The sequence below is a fragment of the Nannospalax galili genome, unplaced genomic scaffold (assembly GCF_000622305.1).
Source record: "Nannospalax galili isolate Female #2095 unplaced genomic scaffold, S.galili_v1.0 scaffold334, whole genome shotgun sequence".
Classification (NCBI taxonomy): Eukaryota; Metazoa; Chordata; class Mammalia; order Rodentia; family Spalacidae; genus Nannospalax; species Nannospalax galili.
The window spans coordinates 2,802,457-2,820,125 of record NW_008336888.1 but is presented as its reverse complement, the minus strand read 5'-3'; the positions used below and the strand labels follow the sequence as shown (position 1 = coordinate 2,820,125).

At 37.2% G+C, this 17,669-nt stretch overlaps 1 protein-coding gene across 4 annotated transcripts in view; it reads right to left on the bottom strand.

Annotated features, from left to right (window-relative positions):
* The window catches only part of Vps13b (vacuolar protein sorting 13 homolog B), a 723,076-nt gene that overhangs the window by 116,492 nt on the left and 588,915 nt on the right, over nucleotides 1-17,669 (bottom strand). For all 4 annotated transcript variants that reach the window (XM_029562757.1, XM_029562758.1, XM_029562759.1 and 1 more), the window contains exons 40-43: nucleotides 15,643-15,839; nucleotides 8,351-8,532; nucleotides 6,985-7,334; nucleotides 1,338-1,499 (exon numbers count right to left, since the gene is read on the bottom strand). In XM_029562757.1, coding sequence (XP_029418617.1) covers nucleotides 1,338-1,499; nucleotides 6,985-7,334; nucleotides 8,351-8,532; nucleotides 15,643-15,839 — 891 coding nt within the window. The remainder of the gene's footprint in view (nucleotides 1-1,337; nucleotides 1,500-6,984; nucleotides 7,335-8,350; nucleotides 8,533-15,642; nucleotides 15,840-17,669) is intronic.

The window sequence follows — 17,669 nt, the reverse complement described above, 5'->3', positions numbered from 1 at the left end:
CCTGGAAATTTCTCAAGAGGAAATTTAGTAAATAAGTGTGTAATTCATTATAAAATTATGAGTACAATATTATGTGAAACGTTTTTGTAATAATTTGTATTACAAGGCACTGGAGCCCAGAGGACCCGAGTTCAGTTCCCAGCACCCACGTGAGGCAATTTACAACTGCTTATTAACTCCAGTTCCAGGGATTCTGACACCTCTGGCATTCATGTGCACATACCTACACTTGTGTGCACATACCCACACTCAGTTAAAGACACATGTACAAATTAAAAGTAATAAAAATGAATCTTAAAAAGAATTTGTGTCACAAAAGACTTACATAATTTTAATGTCCTGTCAGGTTGATTCAAAGTTAAGATAAATAAAGAACATTGCATTGTATCTACTTTTCCAAATTTCATAACAGCAGTATGGCAATTTCATGAAAAACAAAAAAAAGTGAAAGACCAGAATCTCAATACTGAAGTACAAAAGAAAAGGAAGAAGGTAGGGCATGAGGGCCTAACGTATTCTGAAGCTGGTCTATAGACCACAGGGGAAAACTTGCATTCTAATCAAATGACTTTCTTTTAATCACAAGCAGATAACAGTTTATTACCCAGAGTTTTAGAATACTTCCTAGGATTTCTTTTACTCATTTAAGACCACATCTTTGCATCTAATTCATCCGTAGATTATCCCTACAGGGCACGTCTCTCTAATTATTCCCATCTAAAGTGACAGGAAAATGGAATTTTACCACTTGAAAAACAGACATCATTTGGTATGTCTTTTCTCAGTGCTCCAGAGGGCACAGTTTGTCATTGTGGTCACTGCATTACAGATCATGAACTATCCCTGAAGTCACAGACTGTTACTTCTTTGTCTTTGCATTTCTAGTGTCAAGCATATACCCAGTGCAAAGAATCACACAGAGGAAATCTGAATAAATGAATGGCTAATGTGCCCAGCACACATGCTGAATGCACACCAAGCACCAGTCTAATGTCTTCTACATATTTTTATCCCCGTTCTATAGATGAGAAAACCAAAGTACAGAAAGTAAAGCAAGGTTCCACAGAGCAGGACCCAGATCTCTATGCTTGGGCTTTGTAGGCCAATCTCCTTTCCAACACATCCTGCTCCTTAATCAGCACCCGTGCTTAGCAGGAAGCACTCTACTCCAGGGAAGGAGAGTGCTCCTGCTCCACCTCTGAGCATTCCTGAGTTTCTTTCAGTGTGGTTCCTTGGGGGACTTAAACAGGGAAATAAGTGGACACAGGCACAGAAATGCAGAATAAACAAATCCCCAAACTGAACAATTGCTGTTTGTAAGGCTGTTTCTTAAATACCTGTGGGGATTTGTGAGAGCGCCAGCTGTACTGGTGACTATGGAGACTCGCCAGCAGAATATTTTCATCAGTGTCCACCTGGCCAAACCGCAGTGTCTCCTGTGTGTCATTACAGATCACAAAGTGGCTGAAGACCAATTCCTCTACCTCGGGGCATTTGTTCTGGAAGAAAAAGATTATGAAAGCCAACGTGTATCAGATTAATTGCAAGATGTTTGGCAGCTGTCTGCCCAGTGGCCATTGTTACAACATAGAAACTCCAAAAGATCTGTTGTCATTAGCTCTGGTATATAAAGCATTCTATACTTTCAGGATAAGCACAGAAAATACCTTAAAGAGATCATATGTTCCAAGAAAGTGTGTTTTGATTTATACTCCTGAAAAATAAATCATACACACAGAAGAGGAAAAGAACAATGAGATCCCAGAAACTTTTAACATTTCTTAAAACAAATTAACATGCTATAAAGAGTGCTATTCCGGGTAGTGCACGTTTCTGAGCAGAGTACTATAGGCTAAAATTACCATGTTCCCAATTCTCTAAACTCCACAATCAAGACCAATAGCCTAAACCACAGTTTGGACCCTACAGAATGTAAGGATCATTTAGGTTAATACATCCCCAGATCCCTTAAGGGAGAGGGTGTGTGTCTGTGTGTCTGTGTATGTGAATCTACTCAGGGAGATAGATAAATAAAACCGTTAACTTTCCCTCTATTGCTAAAAGCTGAACATGCAAAACAGATCAACTCCAGAATCAGTTTAAAAGCCAACTTGCAGTTTTTAAGAGAAATAATGTTCGTTGCAAGACAGTTTCTAGTACCTGCTTCATTGAGCAAATAATGATCAGTCAGTTCATATGTTCCATTAATCAGCTAAGGCTCAGCAAATTAGTGATATGTTCCTATGTTGATATTGTTTCTCAACTTAATGGGGTCTTTACTGGTTGTAGTTACATCAAAACACTGGCTACACCGTGTTTACATTTTTTTCACACTTGTTGTGTCCTAAAAACCAGTATACAAGCTTTTGGTAAGCTAAAAATCACAGTTAATAAAAAGATCAACTTGAGGATGTAAGAAAAAATTTCTAGTTAGTGAACTGCTTTGCAGGTAATGGGAGATAATACACAGCAGATACTTCTCCAGTGGGCCTGTTTCCTGACTATGGATCTAAAGAACGCCATATCCCACAGTTTGCCCCTTTATTGAGGGGAAGGAAAATAAAGGGTTGGCACAACTTGGAAACACAGTGATTCAAGGGATTAAGAGGCATGAAACTCAAGGAGTCTATTGTACCTGGTACCCAGTTAGGATGGAGACCAGACCTAGAATGCCATCAACAAATAGAGTCATCATGGGAAACAGAATCCATTCCTTGCCATGCAGAATGTTCCTGAGGTGGGTCCTATATGACTGCAGGTGGTGAAGAGGCCCTGACGGGACTCAGTCTCTATTTTATGCTGACATGACACTGTATATTTCACATTTAGGATACTTGTTAATTTGTACCATTGCTAAATACTGTGCTGCATAAGAACAGGTACCACACTTAGATGATTTACAACTTTTTCTCTAGTTAAATCCTGATGAATTAGTACTCCAAAAACATGTAAGAAACAAAGTAGATTGAATGTTTTTTAACTGTGTTGGGAATGGAACCTAGGGTCAGATGCATGTCAGGTAAGCACTAGACTAAACCTAGTTTTAAAAATTATACTGGCAAGGGGCTGGAGAGATAGATCAGTGGTTAAGAGCACCAGCTACTCCTGCAGAGGACCTGGGTTCAATTCCCAGCACCCTCTTCTCACCTCCATGGCCATTGTATACTTGTAGGCAATACATTCATATACATAAAATTAAAAAATAAATAAAATATTTAAAAAATTATACTGGCAAAAACATGTTGACATGGAATTGGAGAGATGGCTCAGGGGTCAGGAGCACTGGCTGCTCTTGTGGAGGACTCAGGACTGGTTCCCAGCACCCACATGGCAGCTATCAACTGTCTTTTACCCCAGTTCCAGGGGATCCTATGCCCTCTTCTGACCTCCACAAGCATTGTACGCATGTGGTGTTACATACATGCAGGCAAAATACTCATACACATAAAATAAAATAAAAAAATCATGTGCCGGGCGTGGTGGCACATGCCTTTAATCCCAGCACTCAGGAGGCAGAGGCAGGTGGATCTCTGTGAGTTCAGGGCCAGCCTGGTCTACATAGTGAGTTACAGGACAGCTGGGGCTACAGGGAGACCCTGTCTCTAAAAGATGAAAAAAAAATCATGCTGTTTAAAACTAGAAAATATGAATTTTTAAAAAACATTTTTATGTGTGTGAGTGTTTTGTCTGCATGTATGGAAGTGCACCACATGCATGCAAATACCACAGAGGCCAGGAAGGGACATAGGATCCCCTGGAACTAGAATTAGGGATGGTTGTTAGCTGTCATGTGGATACTGGAAACCAAACCTGGGTCCTCTACAAGAGCAGCCAGTGCTCTTAACCACCATACCACCTCTCTAGAAAATATTAATTAAAAGAGTATGCTTTTGTGCTCAACAATACTTGCTAGCAGCATTCTGAAGGATTTTCAAGCAAGCTTCCTTTTCTGAATGTCCTGGCTGTTACTATTTCAGTCCATTCTATCCACTCCTATTTTATGTATTATTTATCTATAAACCTTTAATCAAACTGGAATCATAGTGCATAATTAGTTTTGATGAGATTTTTCCACTTAGTATTATATAATCAAAATAAACGTCTCTCCTTGTAAACAGTTTTCTCTTCTTTCCATCCAAGAATACAAACACGATGGAAAGGATTTGATTCCAATCTCCCACTTAGTTTCACAACCTGAGATTAAAATTCAGTCTTCATAATGAATTGGGATCAATAGCAACATAGAAGTTAAGTTACCAGATGGGGCTTGTAGGAAAAAAATCATACTTTCCTCATCTCTAAAAATTGATGAGGGTTTAATAAATGATGAGGGTTTTAGGAAAAAAATGTAAATTAAAGAACACAAAGGGATTGTTTACATTTTCCTAGAGGATACTAAAAGTCCTTAGGGAACTGCTTTTCTCTAATGCTCATTCATCTATGGAATTTATTATAACTGTAATAAGCTTAAACATTTCTTGGAATGTTTTAGATTCTGTTATATAAAAAAGCTCATATGCATTTAGTGTAACATCAGATAATCTGAGTCCTAGAATCCTTGCAAGGATTGTAGCTAAAGATGGCTTATTCATATTTGAATTTCATGTCATGTTGTACAGGCATTTGCAGCTTGGCAGAGATACTGTTTCAGTATAAGGGAAGAAATACGTGTGTAACTTTGATTAAAAAAAACCCTTCAATGGTATTTTGTTCAAATCTAAGAAAGTAACACAGAAATCTAAAGCAAACTGAAGGTGGTATTTTGAGTCCTTAGTCTCATGAAACCATAATCATTTGAGGGGGGGGGGAACTCTACAACCGGAGAAATCAGAAACTGATGAGTTCTGTTAATTTTGAACTTATGACCTGAAGGTGAAAAGCTAAACTATTTCATACCTCAACTGTCTGGTTTATCCAACACTGGGTAAAATGACTAGTCTGATAAGAATTTATTAAAAAAATAAGTAGATGGATAACTCAAATCTCTTGTCCTACTTATTAAATTCATTTTTATTGCCAATAAATATACTGAATGTCAGCATTATTAAACATAAAATAAAATCCAAATTTCACGAATTAAACTTCCCTCTAAAGAGAATACATTTGGAGTACAAATAATGAAGGTAATAAGCCTTATCAGCCCATTTCAATGTCAGATGCCCTCTAATTTCAAAGCAATATACTTTCATATTTACTTTAGAATATACAGGGTTAGATGTCTACCACATTAAAACTTGGTGGCAAGTACCCTTGACATGTGAGGAAACAAGAAAATTACAGCAACAATTACAGAAGTATATCCTCTTGTGGCTCATGTTAACATTGCCAAATCCCTGTATAAATCAGAACCAACTATTCATAGAATGTACCTGTCAGCAATATGCTACGTGACATATGGCTCTACTTAATCAAATATACAATTCCTTAAAAAAAAAACTCCGAATATTCTTGCAAGGCACTATGTTAGCCAGTCAGTCAGTCACACTCTGATGTGGTTTAAAACATTTAAATATTTATGTACCATATTTTATTTATATGTATAGCTATGTCTAAGAGAATATTTTTTTTCCCTGGGAGGAAACTGAAATTTCTGAAGGCCATTTTGCAGTAGTTGCTACATATGCATCCTCTTATAAAGCTCTGATACCAAGACAAAAATATCCTGGATTTAAATGTTCCATCAATGATTCTTTTATATTTTCTACGTTTGTTTTTTATTAAATGCATTGTTCAAAATATGACACCCCCCCCCGAAATTGGAGCCATGGAGGTTTTTTTCACATTGCTATTTGAACCAGCTGCAAAGATTTAGATCACACCAGCTCTTATTTTACGCATGTCCTCTGCAACAAGAAAACCATGGAATGCCCTTAAAAAAGACTTTCAAAATATAAACCAGATGTGTTATCTTCTCTCCCTTTGCTATTGTAGTACCATGTTAGGCAATTAATTCCTTAGTCTTGTATAGGTCTTCATGCATATAAAGAAAACATTGAATTTTATTTCCATGAAATTTAATTCTCCTAAAATTTTTAGGTTAAGAGAACTTTAAAAAAAATAGACCTATTTATTTCATAAAATTATTTCCATAAAAATCCTCAAGTTATTCTCATAAAAATTCCCCCAAATTCTTTTTACTTGTTCCCATGAAACTTCTTTAGAGAACTAGAGCCTCTCCTACCACCTTCCAGTGCCCCTGTCCCTGAAAAAGGCCAATACAGGGGAAAGGACCATTTCTCCTGGGAAGCCAGCTCCACACAAGTGTTTGGAATAGGCAGAGGTGATTTGTTGTTAAATCGCTAGACATGCTATCATGCAAACATTCTGTAGAACTGCTTCCATGATGGCAGATATGGACAGGTTTCCCATTTTAAATATGGCTTGTACATCTACTTTTTGACATGGACAATTTCTTATAAAAGATACAAAAAATTATTAGAGCAATTAAAATTCTCTGAGTCTGAAGACCATTGTGCAGAGCTCTTGAGTGAATCAGAAAGGCAGAATGGAAAGAAATGGGAGAAATGAAGACAACACTGTATTCACAGGCTCCATCTCACTGCTTTTTCTTTTCTTTTTTTTGTTTGAGAATCTGGAATGCTTATTTTAGGCTTCTCATTCCTGCAATGAACATTCAGACACTCTGGTGCCCAGCTAAGTTGAAGCTTTAGCTAAATAAAGCCATGGTACCTGAAAAAAATTTCTGGAAGTATGTTACTTTCCACCAAGATTTGGTATGCTAGTCATAATTACATGGACATGATCTCTGATGCATGTGTATAGAACCCATATTCTCCAAAGTTTTCCAAAAAAACCACACATTACTTACTAAAACAAAGAAGGCCACACACTGTGGTGTCCATCAAATTCTTCATTCTCTCACATTCTGGCTTATGTCGAAGTTATAATTAGAAGTGATAACACAGAGTGCCTAATAAAAGATCACATGCAGCCAAGCCATAAACTATTCTAGAAAGTGCATACCTGCTGCCAAGCTTGTATTGCTGTGTTTAGAGAATGAACTACATGCTGCCCAAAGTTTACAAATACTGAGTCTATGATCATGCTGGAGTCAAGCAGCTTTTGCACTCCATCACTGCAAAGCGTGACCTGTCCAAGGATGCTGAAGGGTTTCACCACGCTTTGCATTGTAACATTTCTGCACTCTAAAAGTTTACAGTCCACTTGACATGAAAATCGGATCTCCTGGCAGAAAGGCCCGCTGTTCCACTGTCGAAGATACAGGTGTGGCTCTCTGAAGGAAATAATCATGTATTCTAGTTCAGATGGCACATTTTTATCAGAGATGAAGGGCTGTAGGTATTGTGGTGAAGCTTTTAAGAAAAGGAAAACAAATCAAGATGTGTCAGTACTTTAAGGAAACAAATGAGTTGACCTTTAAATGATTCAGTTTACTATTGAATTTAGTATTTGCTGCTAATAAATTTAGTGTCCTGAAGATAATAAAATCTTTGAAGTACCATTTGTTACTTGAAAATACATTTAATCAGATCACTTAAATGTATACTGTTCAAAGGCTATTTTCACTCCCACAGACAAAAATTTTGATCACAGAAACAAACAAAAGAGGAAGCAACTATCTAAATCTCCATATCTACTACCCAGATCTCTAAAAGAATAAAAATGTAACTCAAAGAGAGTTAGAAAAAGCAGCTAAACTCTATTCTTGCTGAAAAGGCAAGATGCTTAACAGCAACTATGATTGGTTTTAATCTGATTTTCCCTCTTTTTCCATTACATGTGGGTTGAAAAATACCTAAATCAAAATATATTAACTAGAAAAGGTTTGGTACAGAACATAGCTTTAGAAATAATTATTCAAGTAGCACTGGCAAGTTTGTAAAAGGCTACTTCTGATGTGTGTGGGAAATTTAATCGTATTCCTTTTAAACTTCTAAAAATGGCATTCCTGTAACTTAATTTTAGACTGTTCCCATCTTTTATATGATAGGCACTTTTGAAATCAAGCAATAAATATCAAGTATTTTTGGAATTTATGTCACTAATGTAGGTATAGAACTAAAACATATTTCTTTAAAAAAGATCCTAATTGGAATAACATCAAATCCTGCAGTTTTTCACAAACATCTTTGAAAATTCTCATTAGGAAACATGTCAGTACATTACCATTGATAATGTATAGGAGCAGAAGCTCAGTGAAAAGTAAGGGGTACATGTGCTGTACCAGATTAATTGTAGAGTAATTTTGCCAGTGCTCACTTTATAGTTCCTGAAAATAAAGCAGCTGGCAAAATTGAAGACTATGTCTTGAGAACATGCAAGATAAAATATTAAGTAGATGCTCTCCTGATGCCGAAGTGAACTGCACCTGTGCCTAGTTGGTCAAGGTGATGACAGAGATGAATCTCCAGGTGTGCAAACTGGAAAGCCATGCAAAGAGCTGGGACAAACCACGGAGTGAAACAGGAGTCGACTCTGGTGCAAGCAGCCAGCGCTGTTGGAGTTACAAGTGGGTCACAAGTGCTTTGAGAACCTGATTCACTTGCAGAGCTGTGGAAAATAATAAAAAGTTTAATATCTTGTATTTCCAAATATTGTATAAGTACAACTTCTTTCTAAAAGAGTTTTGAAAGTTAGTACTCAAAATCCTATAGTCAATATATTATCAAATCTTATGTATTTACTAAAACTCTAGCTCATGTTGAATATTCTATTTGGATTGTTGGCAGGAAACTTTCAAACTATTCTTCAGCCTTCAGGGTATGTTGATCTAGAGCCAATCCAACTTTTTTATACATATTAGCAGAGGACAACACAATTCTGAGTAAGGCTCTGCTGTTCAAACCACCTAACACTCTCAGTGTCATCATAAATGTTTCACTGTTGTTTTACTTCTCTCTACAGCATCCATACCTGTGTTCTCATATGAATTAATCAATACTCTTTATTGAACATCCACTGAATATTGTATTAAGTAGAATAAAGTTAGTTAGGACCATGTGCAAAGAATGCAGGTCCCATGGACAATTACACTGCATGGATTATCTCTTGCTCACTGTTTTAAAATTATTCATTATATAAGTCTGATTAAAGAGTGAAGGCATCCATCTTCAGAAGAATTCCAGATTCTCTGGAACTAGAATTACAGATGGTGGTTAGTTGCTATGTGGGTGCTGGGAACTGAACCTGGGTCCTCTGCAAGAGCTAGTGCTTCTAACCACTGGGATATCTCTCCAGCACCTGCACAATTTTCTTAATGAGTTAAAATAACAGTCTTTGACATGACTCAAATACCAAAAGGAAAACTTATGTGATGCACAACAGGCAAAAAATAGAAAGTAAAAACTCCAAATCCAAATCTCACAACCCATACTATTTATATTTCAACAAAGATTTTCAAAACAGGTCAAATTCATGGCCAGTGGCAGTGTTTGCAGAGTTCTCTGGTACTGCTCATTTCTAATATGCTGGGAAATAGTTTCTAGAAGTAAGAACTCTAGAAATATGGGGCTGGAGAGATGGCTCAGTGGGTAAGAGCACTGAATGCAATGCTCTTGCAAAGGACCCGAGTTCAATTCCCTGCACCCATATGGCAGCTACAAACCGTCCTTAACTCCAATTCCAGGGGAATCCAAAGCCCTCTTCTGACACGGGTGCACTTACATACATGCAGGCAATATACTCATATACACATAAAATAAAAATAATAAATAAAATATTTGAAAAAAGAGCCCTAGAAATATGCAGAGCTCAAGATCCAGCACTTTGTTTGGCCATCTGTAAGTTCAGTTGTAAACTTGAACTTTTAGAACAATGAAAACGTGTGTGTGTGCATACGTGCACATGCGCGCTTGCCAGAGTCAGGTCTCCTGGGTGATCTACAGAGGGGCATGAATCCTTCAAAGGGGGAATTCAAATGTGTCTAGATATGAACTGATCTTTCTTAATAGGTAAGTAGGGGCCAGGTGTAATACCTAAAAATCCACCCATATAAGCTCTTCTGGAGTGAGCTCCTAAGGGAAGCAGGTCCCCAACAATCATCTGACTTGGCTGATGAAGCCCTGAGCTGCTCTCTGCAACCCTCTATGGTTAGTACTAATTTATAACACAGCACATAGATTAAGTGAGAGTGAACAGGGCTAGTCTAGTTAAAGATGCATGCAGTCCTACTACTCTTCCACTCACACTGTAATGCACTAGTTACTTCATCTTGTATGAAATGAATACAGCAATCAGACCTTTCTTTCTCCTCTCCCCTCCCTCCCTCCCTCCCTCCTTCCCTCTCTCTCTCCTATTTTTGAGATAGAGTTTCCCTGTAGCCCCAGCTGACCTGGAACTTGATATGTAGACCAGGCTGGCCTTGATCTCACAGAGATCTACCATTTACCTCTCTCAGCCAGGATTAAAGGCGTGTGCCACCATGCAAAGCTCCAGACCTACTTTTTTTTTTAAGAGATGCAACATTTTCTTAGTAATTTTAATCCATAGTTGGTTTGATCTGAGGATGTGGAATCATGAGTATGCAGACAACTGGACACAGCACAATTTGTCCATTCATACAGAGATGAGATTCAGATTGTTTAAATCGTTGGATATTTTTATTGCCTAAGATCCATTCTTGATTTCCTTTCTTTTTTTGTTTTTCATACACAATCCGTCAGGAGTTCCAGTTGGTTCATGTTCAGAGTGCACATGGATCCATCTCTTTCTATGCTACCCTCCTGGGTCAGACCTTCAGTATTTCTATTGAATCTTACTAAATAGGCTTTCCCAATGTGTCTTCCTAGTTCCATTTTTTCCCCCTGAACTCCAGCTATTTATTGGTGCAAAACCATGTGAGCAGTAACGTTAAAATGATGAAATTTGTTAGCACATATGTAATAGTTATATATATATATTTCATGCAAATAAATATATATGTTTATTGAGTACTTACTATGACTTAGCCACTATTCTATTCTATAGGTTTCCATGGAAGAAATCATTTAAATTTCAAAACAGTGGAGTAGGTACTGTTATTATTCATTTTTTGCAGATGTGAAAACACAAAGTCACCTGCTGGATACACGGCCAAGCCACAGTTTGAACCTTAGTCAACTGCAAGAAACCATCCTCTAGTTGCTGTGCTAGATTGTCTAAATCGCATCATGTCTTTCCATTTCTTTTTTTTAAAATAAATAATTTATTGAGAATTTCATACATGCATATAAGGTATTTCAATCAAATCCATGCCCACTCCCTCCCCATCACTGTTTTTCTGATAACTTCATGTACTCTTCTTTATTTTTCTTATGGGGCATTTGGCTACTCTAACATTCCTGCCTCTGAAGAGGTAATCTTAAAAATCTTTACGGATTAGATTAAAGCTCCCAAATATTTTCAACAGTTTTGGCCTTTGGAATGGAGTATGTTGCTAAGAGGCCCAAGGATACTGTGAGTTTTAGCCAAGAAACTGGCTACTTTTCTTTGGGGTCTTTTTACCCTAACTGCCTAGCCAATTCCTACCTCCTGTTCTTATCACACCATCCTCTGAAGAGGTTACCCAAATTGCCAATAGGGAATCAGGACACAGACCACTCTGGCTTCTTCCATTCTGAACAGGGAGGCAGGGTATGGCAACTGGAGTACCCCTTCAGTGGGTCTATCTAAAAGACTCAAAATTGCATAGCTCTTATCTCTAGGGGGAGAAGAAGGTCCTTGAATCATGAATAGGAGATGTGAAGGAGAAGTAAAGGCAAGAGTAATTAGCATTACAAGTTCTAGACAGGGATCTAGAAAGAACAGGGCAATTTTCAAATGTTCATATGAGAGTCCACTGGAATTTTTTGAAAAGAGCTTCCAAAAGCATCTCTCTATTGGGCTCCTCCTAATTTTTCTTTTGTCTGCCAAGGCTGGACTCTAGAGTGATGGATTCAGGATTTCTTTTCAGGTATTTTGATAGCTGTTGGAGTGGTTAGAATCAGTGTCAGTTCCCTCTCAAAGGCTTCTAGATAGGAGGAGAGAACAAATTTATATATCATTTTAGAACAATAGCTGGTTGTCTCCCTTAGCTACAGGTGGGCATTACAGTATTGGAGACCAAGGTTTGAAGTCTTACTTCTGAGCAGCACTTTCTGGTTAGGAACAAAATCATCAATGAGAAATAATTGTCTAAATAACTTTTTAAAGAGGTCGGATCCCCTGGGACTGGAGTTACAGACAGTTGTTAGCTGCCATGTAGGTGCTGAGTTTCGAACCTGGGTCTTCTGTAAGAACAACCAGTGTTCTTAACCTCTGAGCCATCTCCCCAGCCCCAATCAATTTAGTTTTACACTTAAAGTCATTTGAGGATCTGTTCCCCAAAGGTCACATGGGCTTGGGAGGAGCTCCTGGCTCCTTTCTTTTGCCAGTTCCATCCATGTGAAGATAAGTCAAAGGTCCTGCTCAACCATGTCTATATTGTAACAAACCTACAGATTTTCCATCTGTTGTGAGACTTCTTTTCCTGGGGATGCTAAGCAATGCTTACTCCCCTTTAAGGTTCTAGTGTCAAGCTAATGTTTGATTAAAGTTTTATTGGGGAACCAATGAATTTATTGAGCTTACTTACTGAAGTAACTGAGGGGTTCCTGAGTTGTATGCATGAAGGTATGCACACTGGAAAGCCTTTACCCAGCATGGGTCATGCCTTCTCTTCCTAGCCTTCCCCAGATTGTATACTTTAGCTCTCCCCAAATCCAGGAGGCCATGTGTGATTAGGGCCAAATTACATACAGTTGGCTAGGAGTGGCTGGATAATCTGGTAAGGGTCCAATGACCCTGCTTGGTCCTCCTTTAATGAATGAGCACAACGTCAGCAAGCCCAATTGTGACGATGTTTAGTGATCAGGCTCAGCTGAAGTTGTGATGATGCCAGACCTACTTTCTAAGTATTAAATGAGATACTGTATATAAACGACCTAACATAATATTATCTAGTATTTAATGACAGAAAAATTTCAATCCCCTTTACTTCTTAGCAAAAGGCGGCTCCATACTGGTTACTTTGTCTAACATTTATTTGGGAGATTATGTTAAGCTCCCCAAGAGGTATCTCAGGGCACCAACTGGCATTCATTTCAGTGGGTGCTGTCTGCCTCTCTCATTAACCCTGCTCCATCCATCCTGGGAGAATGCTGCATGATCATCAAAAGTTACAAAATCAAATTCTCTCCTCTTCCTATTCTGCATATCTTCTACAACTTCTACAGTTTCAATCTTACCATACTTTTCAAAGTAGTCCCTCAAATTATATTCTTTATCTTCTTTAATGCCACCACCAAAAATTTCTTTACTGTTACATGGGCACCAGAACTTACAGAATCCTTTCTAGAAATAGTCCTCATTAGTTCTACCACACATCTGTCAACCTTGTGTGGTTGAGCACACATTGCTGCATCCACTTCTTCAATACAAGATTAAGTCACAAACCAAATCCCCTGGAACATTCTGTTTGGGGGGTCTCTCATTATCACAGATTCTGCAAGTGTTCCCACTTCTCTAATGTTCTCTTAAACTATCATTTGTAGTTCCAAAGCTCAGACCACCAATAAACAACTTCCTCAGCTGCACTGGTTCCTTTGGATCATGGCCTTCTATTTTGAGACTATACTCACCTCTTCCAACTTGAGTTCAATATTAATTGTGATTTAGTATGTTGAATTTTAAACCAACTGTAATTTAATTTCATTGATATTAATTTCTACTTGGAAAGGCATTAATTCCAAACAATTTAAAATAAGATTAATTGTGAAATATTAGGTAATATGAAAATTCCCTGCAAGAGCCAGGGAATGGAGCCTGCACTTGACTGACTGCACGCACTTCTGTCCTGTAAAGACTCCACATTTCAACAGTGCCAAACTTACCACAATGGGAATTTTTATGAATGTTTTAGATTCAGAAGAATTAACCTAGTCCAAAGTACTTTTTTCAATGATGAAAATGCATTCTTCCCTAATTAAAATCAAGAAATCATTTCTAACTTGATACTATTAATGGAACTCAAATTTTAAAAAGTCAACACAATTGTCTCCAGGTTATTCTCTGAAATTTCCCAGTTTCTGTTGAGGAAATCTCTGCTTTGAAAAGTAATATTTCTATCTGCTAATTCCTTGTAGAATTGGTATTCTTTTATTGCTCCATTACTTTTAGTAAAATCAAGACCCAACTTCTCTCATATATTTTCATTGACTATATATATATTACTATGTTATATACAGGAAGGTAATTAATACTTTTTTTTACCCCCGAAAGCAATTATTTTTAAAGAGCCTAGATGACTTTGAAATAGAGCATATGAAGTGTAAAATACATTACTATTATCAAACATACAAAGTAATACATGAAAAAGACTGTGAGGCGACAGACCAAAATGTTAGCTGGAATTAATTCAATATAATTGCTTCAACTAGCAATATATTATTAAAAAATAGACTTTCAAAAGAAAAATCATTTCCCATTACAATAAGTAGGAAACAATACAAAAATGCTGTGCTATAATGTATGGGCAAAATACAAGTAAAGATCACTTGACTTGCAGAGTATTGGGATGCTAGATATCTTCCTTCCCATTAGTGTTTGAATGTTATAGGGGGAGGGGAGGAGAAGGAAGCAACACTAAGGCCATCCCTCAGGAAAACTGGAAGGTAGGACACTGAAAGCAAAGACCATCAGGGCTTCATCATGCACATGCCCTATGGCCCAAGGAATGGCTCTGCTGACCACAGCTTAGCTCTTTCTCATCTTTCATCAAAGTATGAGCACAAAGGCTTGGCTGGGGTGTGTGGAAAGACACATACTGAAGAGTAGCTGCTGAAGTCATTCCTTCCACCATATGCCAATAGATGCGTCAAACAGGCAAACACTGGAAATGGGTATAATCTGGACTTACAACACGGAGTAGGAGGTTCTAGTGATGTGACTCAGAATCCCTGAAGCCTGCAGCTTCTGGCATTCATTATTAAACAATGTGACTTTACAATTGGTTAAAATGTCAGCTATTGGTACTTGATTGGCCAAGTTTTCCTAATGTCTGTAGGTCTGTCTTTTAAAGTTCTTTAAAATCATGTAAGATGGACATATTTCCAGCATTTGTCTTTAGAAGTAGATAATGTGGGGCTGGAGAGGTGGCTCAGTGGTTAAGAGCACTGGCTGCTCTTGTAGAGGACCCAGGTTTGGTTCCCAGCACCTACATAATTCCAGTTCCAGGGGATTTGATGTCCTCTTCTGGCTTCTGCAGGCATTGCATGACACAGATGTACTTACATACATGTAGGCAGAACACTCATTCACATAAAATAAAAAATAAAAAAGAACTATTTAATCTTCTTTTCAATACTCCAGAATTATCTTCATATATACTTTATCAAGAGTCTACTGAGCTATTTTCCTTTTTTTGGGTTTGATTTTAATTGTTTTCTTTTTACATTTAGGGAACAGGTTCTTTTGAGAGGGTTCTTAGGGCTGAATGCAGGCTGTCAAAGATCAGAATTTCGCTCTCCTCTTTTTTCTATAATTCAGTCACATGCTTGTGCTAGACAGCCAAGTTACAGCTAAGTGAGAAGTCACCAGAGAAGAAAAGATGTCTGGTAACCTTTCCTAGTGTAATGCCTCTGTCTCGCCCATCCATCTCTGACTTACCTTTGGTCATCTGCTCCATTTTGATTGCTGTTCAAGACAATTCTCCAGAGATCCGAAGATACCAGTTTCTTCTGATCACTCACCAGATTGATATCTGGCAACTGCAGGTCACAAACTTTGCTTTCGGACAAACTAAATTCTTGAAAAGTAACAAAAACCTTCTGGAGTTCATCCCAGTATTCCAAACTACAAGGAACCTATAAGGAAGGGAGGGAGGAAGCGAGGGAGGGAGGGAGAAAGAAAGAAAGAAAGAAAGAAAGAAAGAAAGAAAGAAAGGAAAGAAATAAAGAAAGGAAAGAAAGAAAATTTGGTTATAAATTGTGCTTCTGTACTTGTTGAAATGGCAGATTAAACTGTCATAAAAGTTATAATCAAGACTTTTATAGGAAAATAAAGTTATAAGAGACAAAGCTTTAGGGTTTCATTTCCAGTTATATCCAGTCTGTTTCGGAAGGAAAGAGAGAGAAAGAAAGAAAGAAAGGAAGGAAGGAAGGAAGGAAGGAAGGAAGGAAGAAAGAAAGAGAAAGAAAGAAAGAAAGAAAGAAAGAAAGAAAGAGAAAAAAGAAGAAAGACCCACTCAAGAATAATTAGTTATGGGGATTGAGAAAATGGTTCAGCAGTCAGCACTGGCTGCTCTTGCAGAGGGTTTAGGTTCAATTCCCAGCACCCACATGGAGACTCACAACTATCTTTAACTCCAGTTTCTTCCAGCCTCTGTGGGCATTGCACACACAGATGCACTAACATACATGCAGGCAAAACACATAAAATAAAAAATAAAAAATTAATTAAAAAGAAAAAAAGAACAATTAGTTAAAACATTCAAATTTTTCTACATAAAAGAAAACTTGTGGGGAAAAATTCACAGAATGTTAAGTTACTATAATGCTATATAGTATTTAAAAATAAGATTGAAGTTAACATACAAATAGATTAAAATAATACAATAAAAACCATTAAAAAATAAGTACTGATGAAAAGTTAGTATGAATGAATGCACCTTTCCAGACAAGGAAAGCATTTGCACACTCAAAAGGAAATTCTAAGGGATTAAACTGGTAAAGGCTAAAAAGCATAAGAGAAAAGAAATCTGCTAATATTTTCAAATTGAAACAGGAAAGTATTTTTACACATGAAATTCGAAAGAATGGAGAAAAACTTTGTAAGTCAAATATAAAAAAAAGCAAACTAGGCTAAGATAGTCACTATTCAATGACATATCAGACAATATTTGTTCTGATAGATGAGAGGTCTTATAAATCAATTAGAAAGCATATGGAAGAACACACACTTGCTCTAAAAGAGGCCCACCTGTCAAGCTCCAAATCCCTCAACTCTGCCTCATGCTCACTGCATGGGTAGCATCCCCCTAGAGATCTTCTGCTTGGCCCTTGTGGAATTTGAGGGCAATGGGACCAATGCAAAATGATGCTTATGTTGTTTGCTGGGTTGTCAGCTATTGCTGTCCTTTGCTTCCGATCTATGAGTCTCATGTTTTCTACAGCATCCATGAAACACTAACAAGGTAACTTATCAGCCTTCATAGTACTAAACTGAGGATTCTAATAGCAGTAAGTTCACAGAAGTAAACTGTCCAGTAGACGTGAAAAGCTACTTTATTAATACATTATGAAAACTCCATTAATAAGAAATATAAATTTAAGCAATTATGTAATAATAATGAAATAACGTATTTATTCAACTGGCAGCTCAAGAAGATTGGTGGCTCCAATTTTTGTACAGGTATGGGGAAAATTCCTATGGCAGTATGCTACGTGCTTTTCTATGTATTTTATTTTTAAGGCTTTATTTTTTTTTATTTTAATTTTTTTTTAAAATTAAAGTTACAGTTTTAACAATATGCAAAATATTACAGTAATTCAGATTTTTTGGCATAATGATTACAGACTTGATAAATACATTTTATATCTCATAATAGCAATGAAGATTATACAAAAGCTATTAAAACAATTATAAAAATAAATTCAATTGTCACTTAAGTATCTAAAGAGATTTTCCTTTGCGTT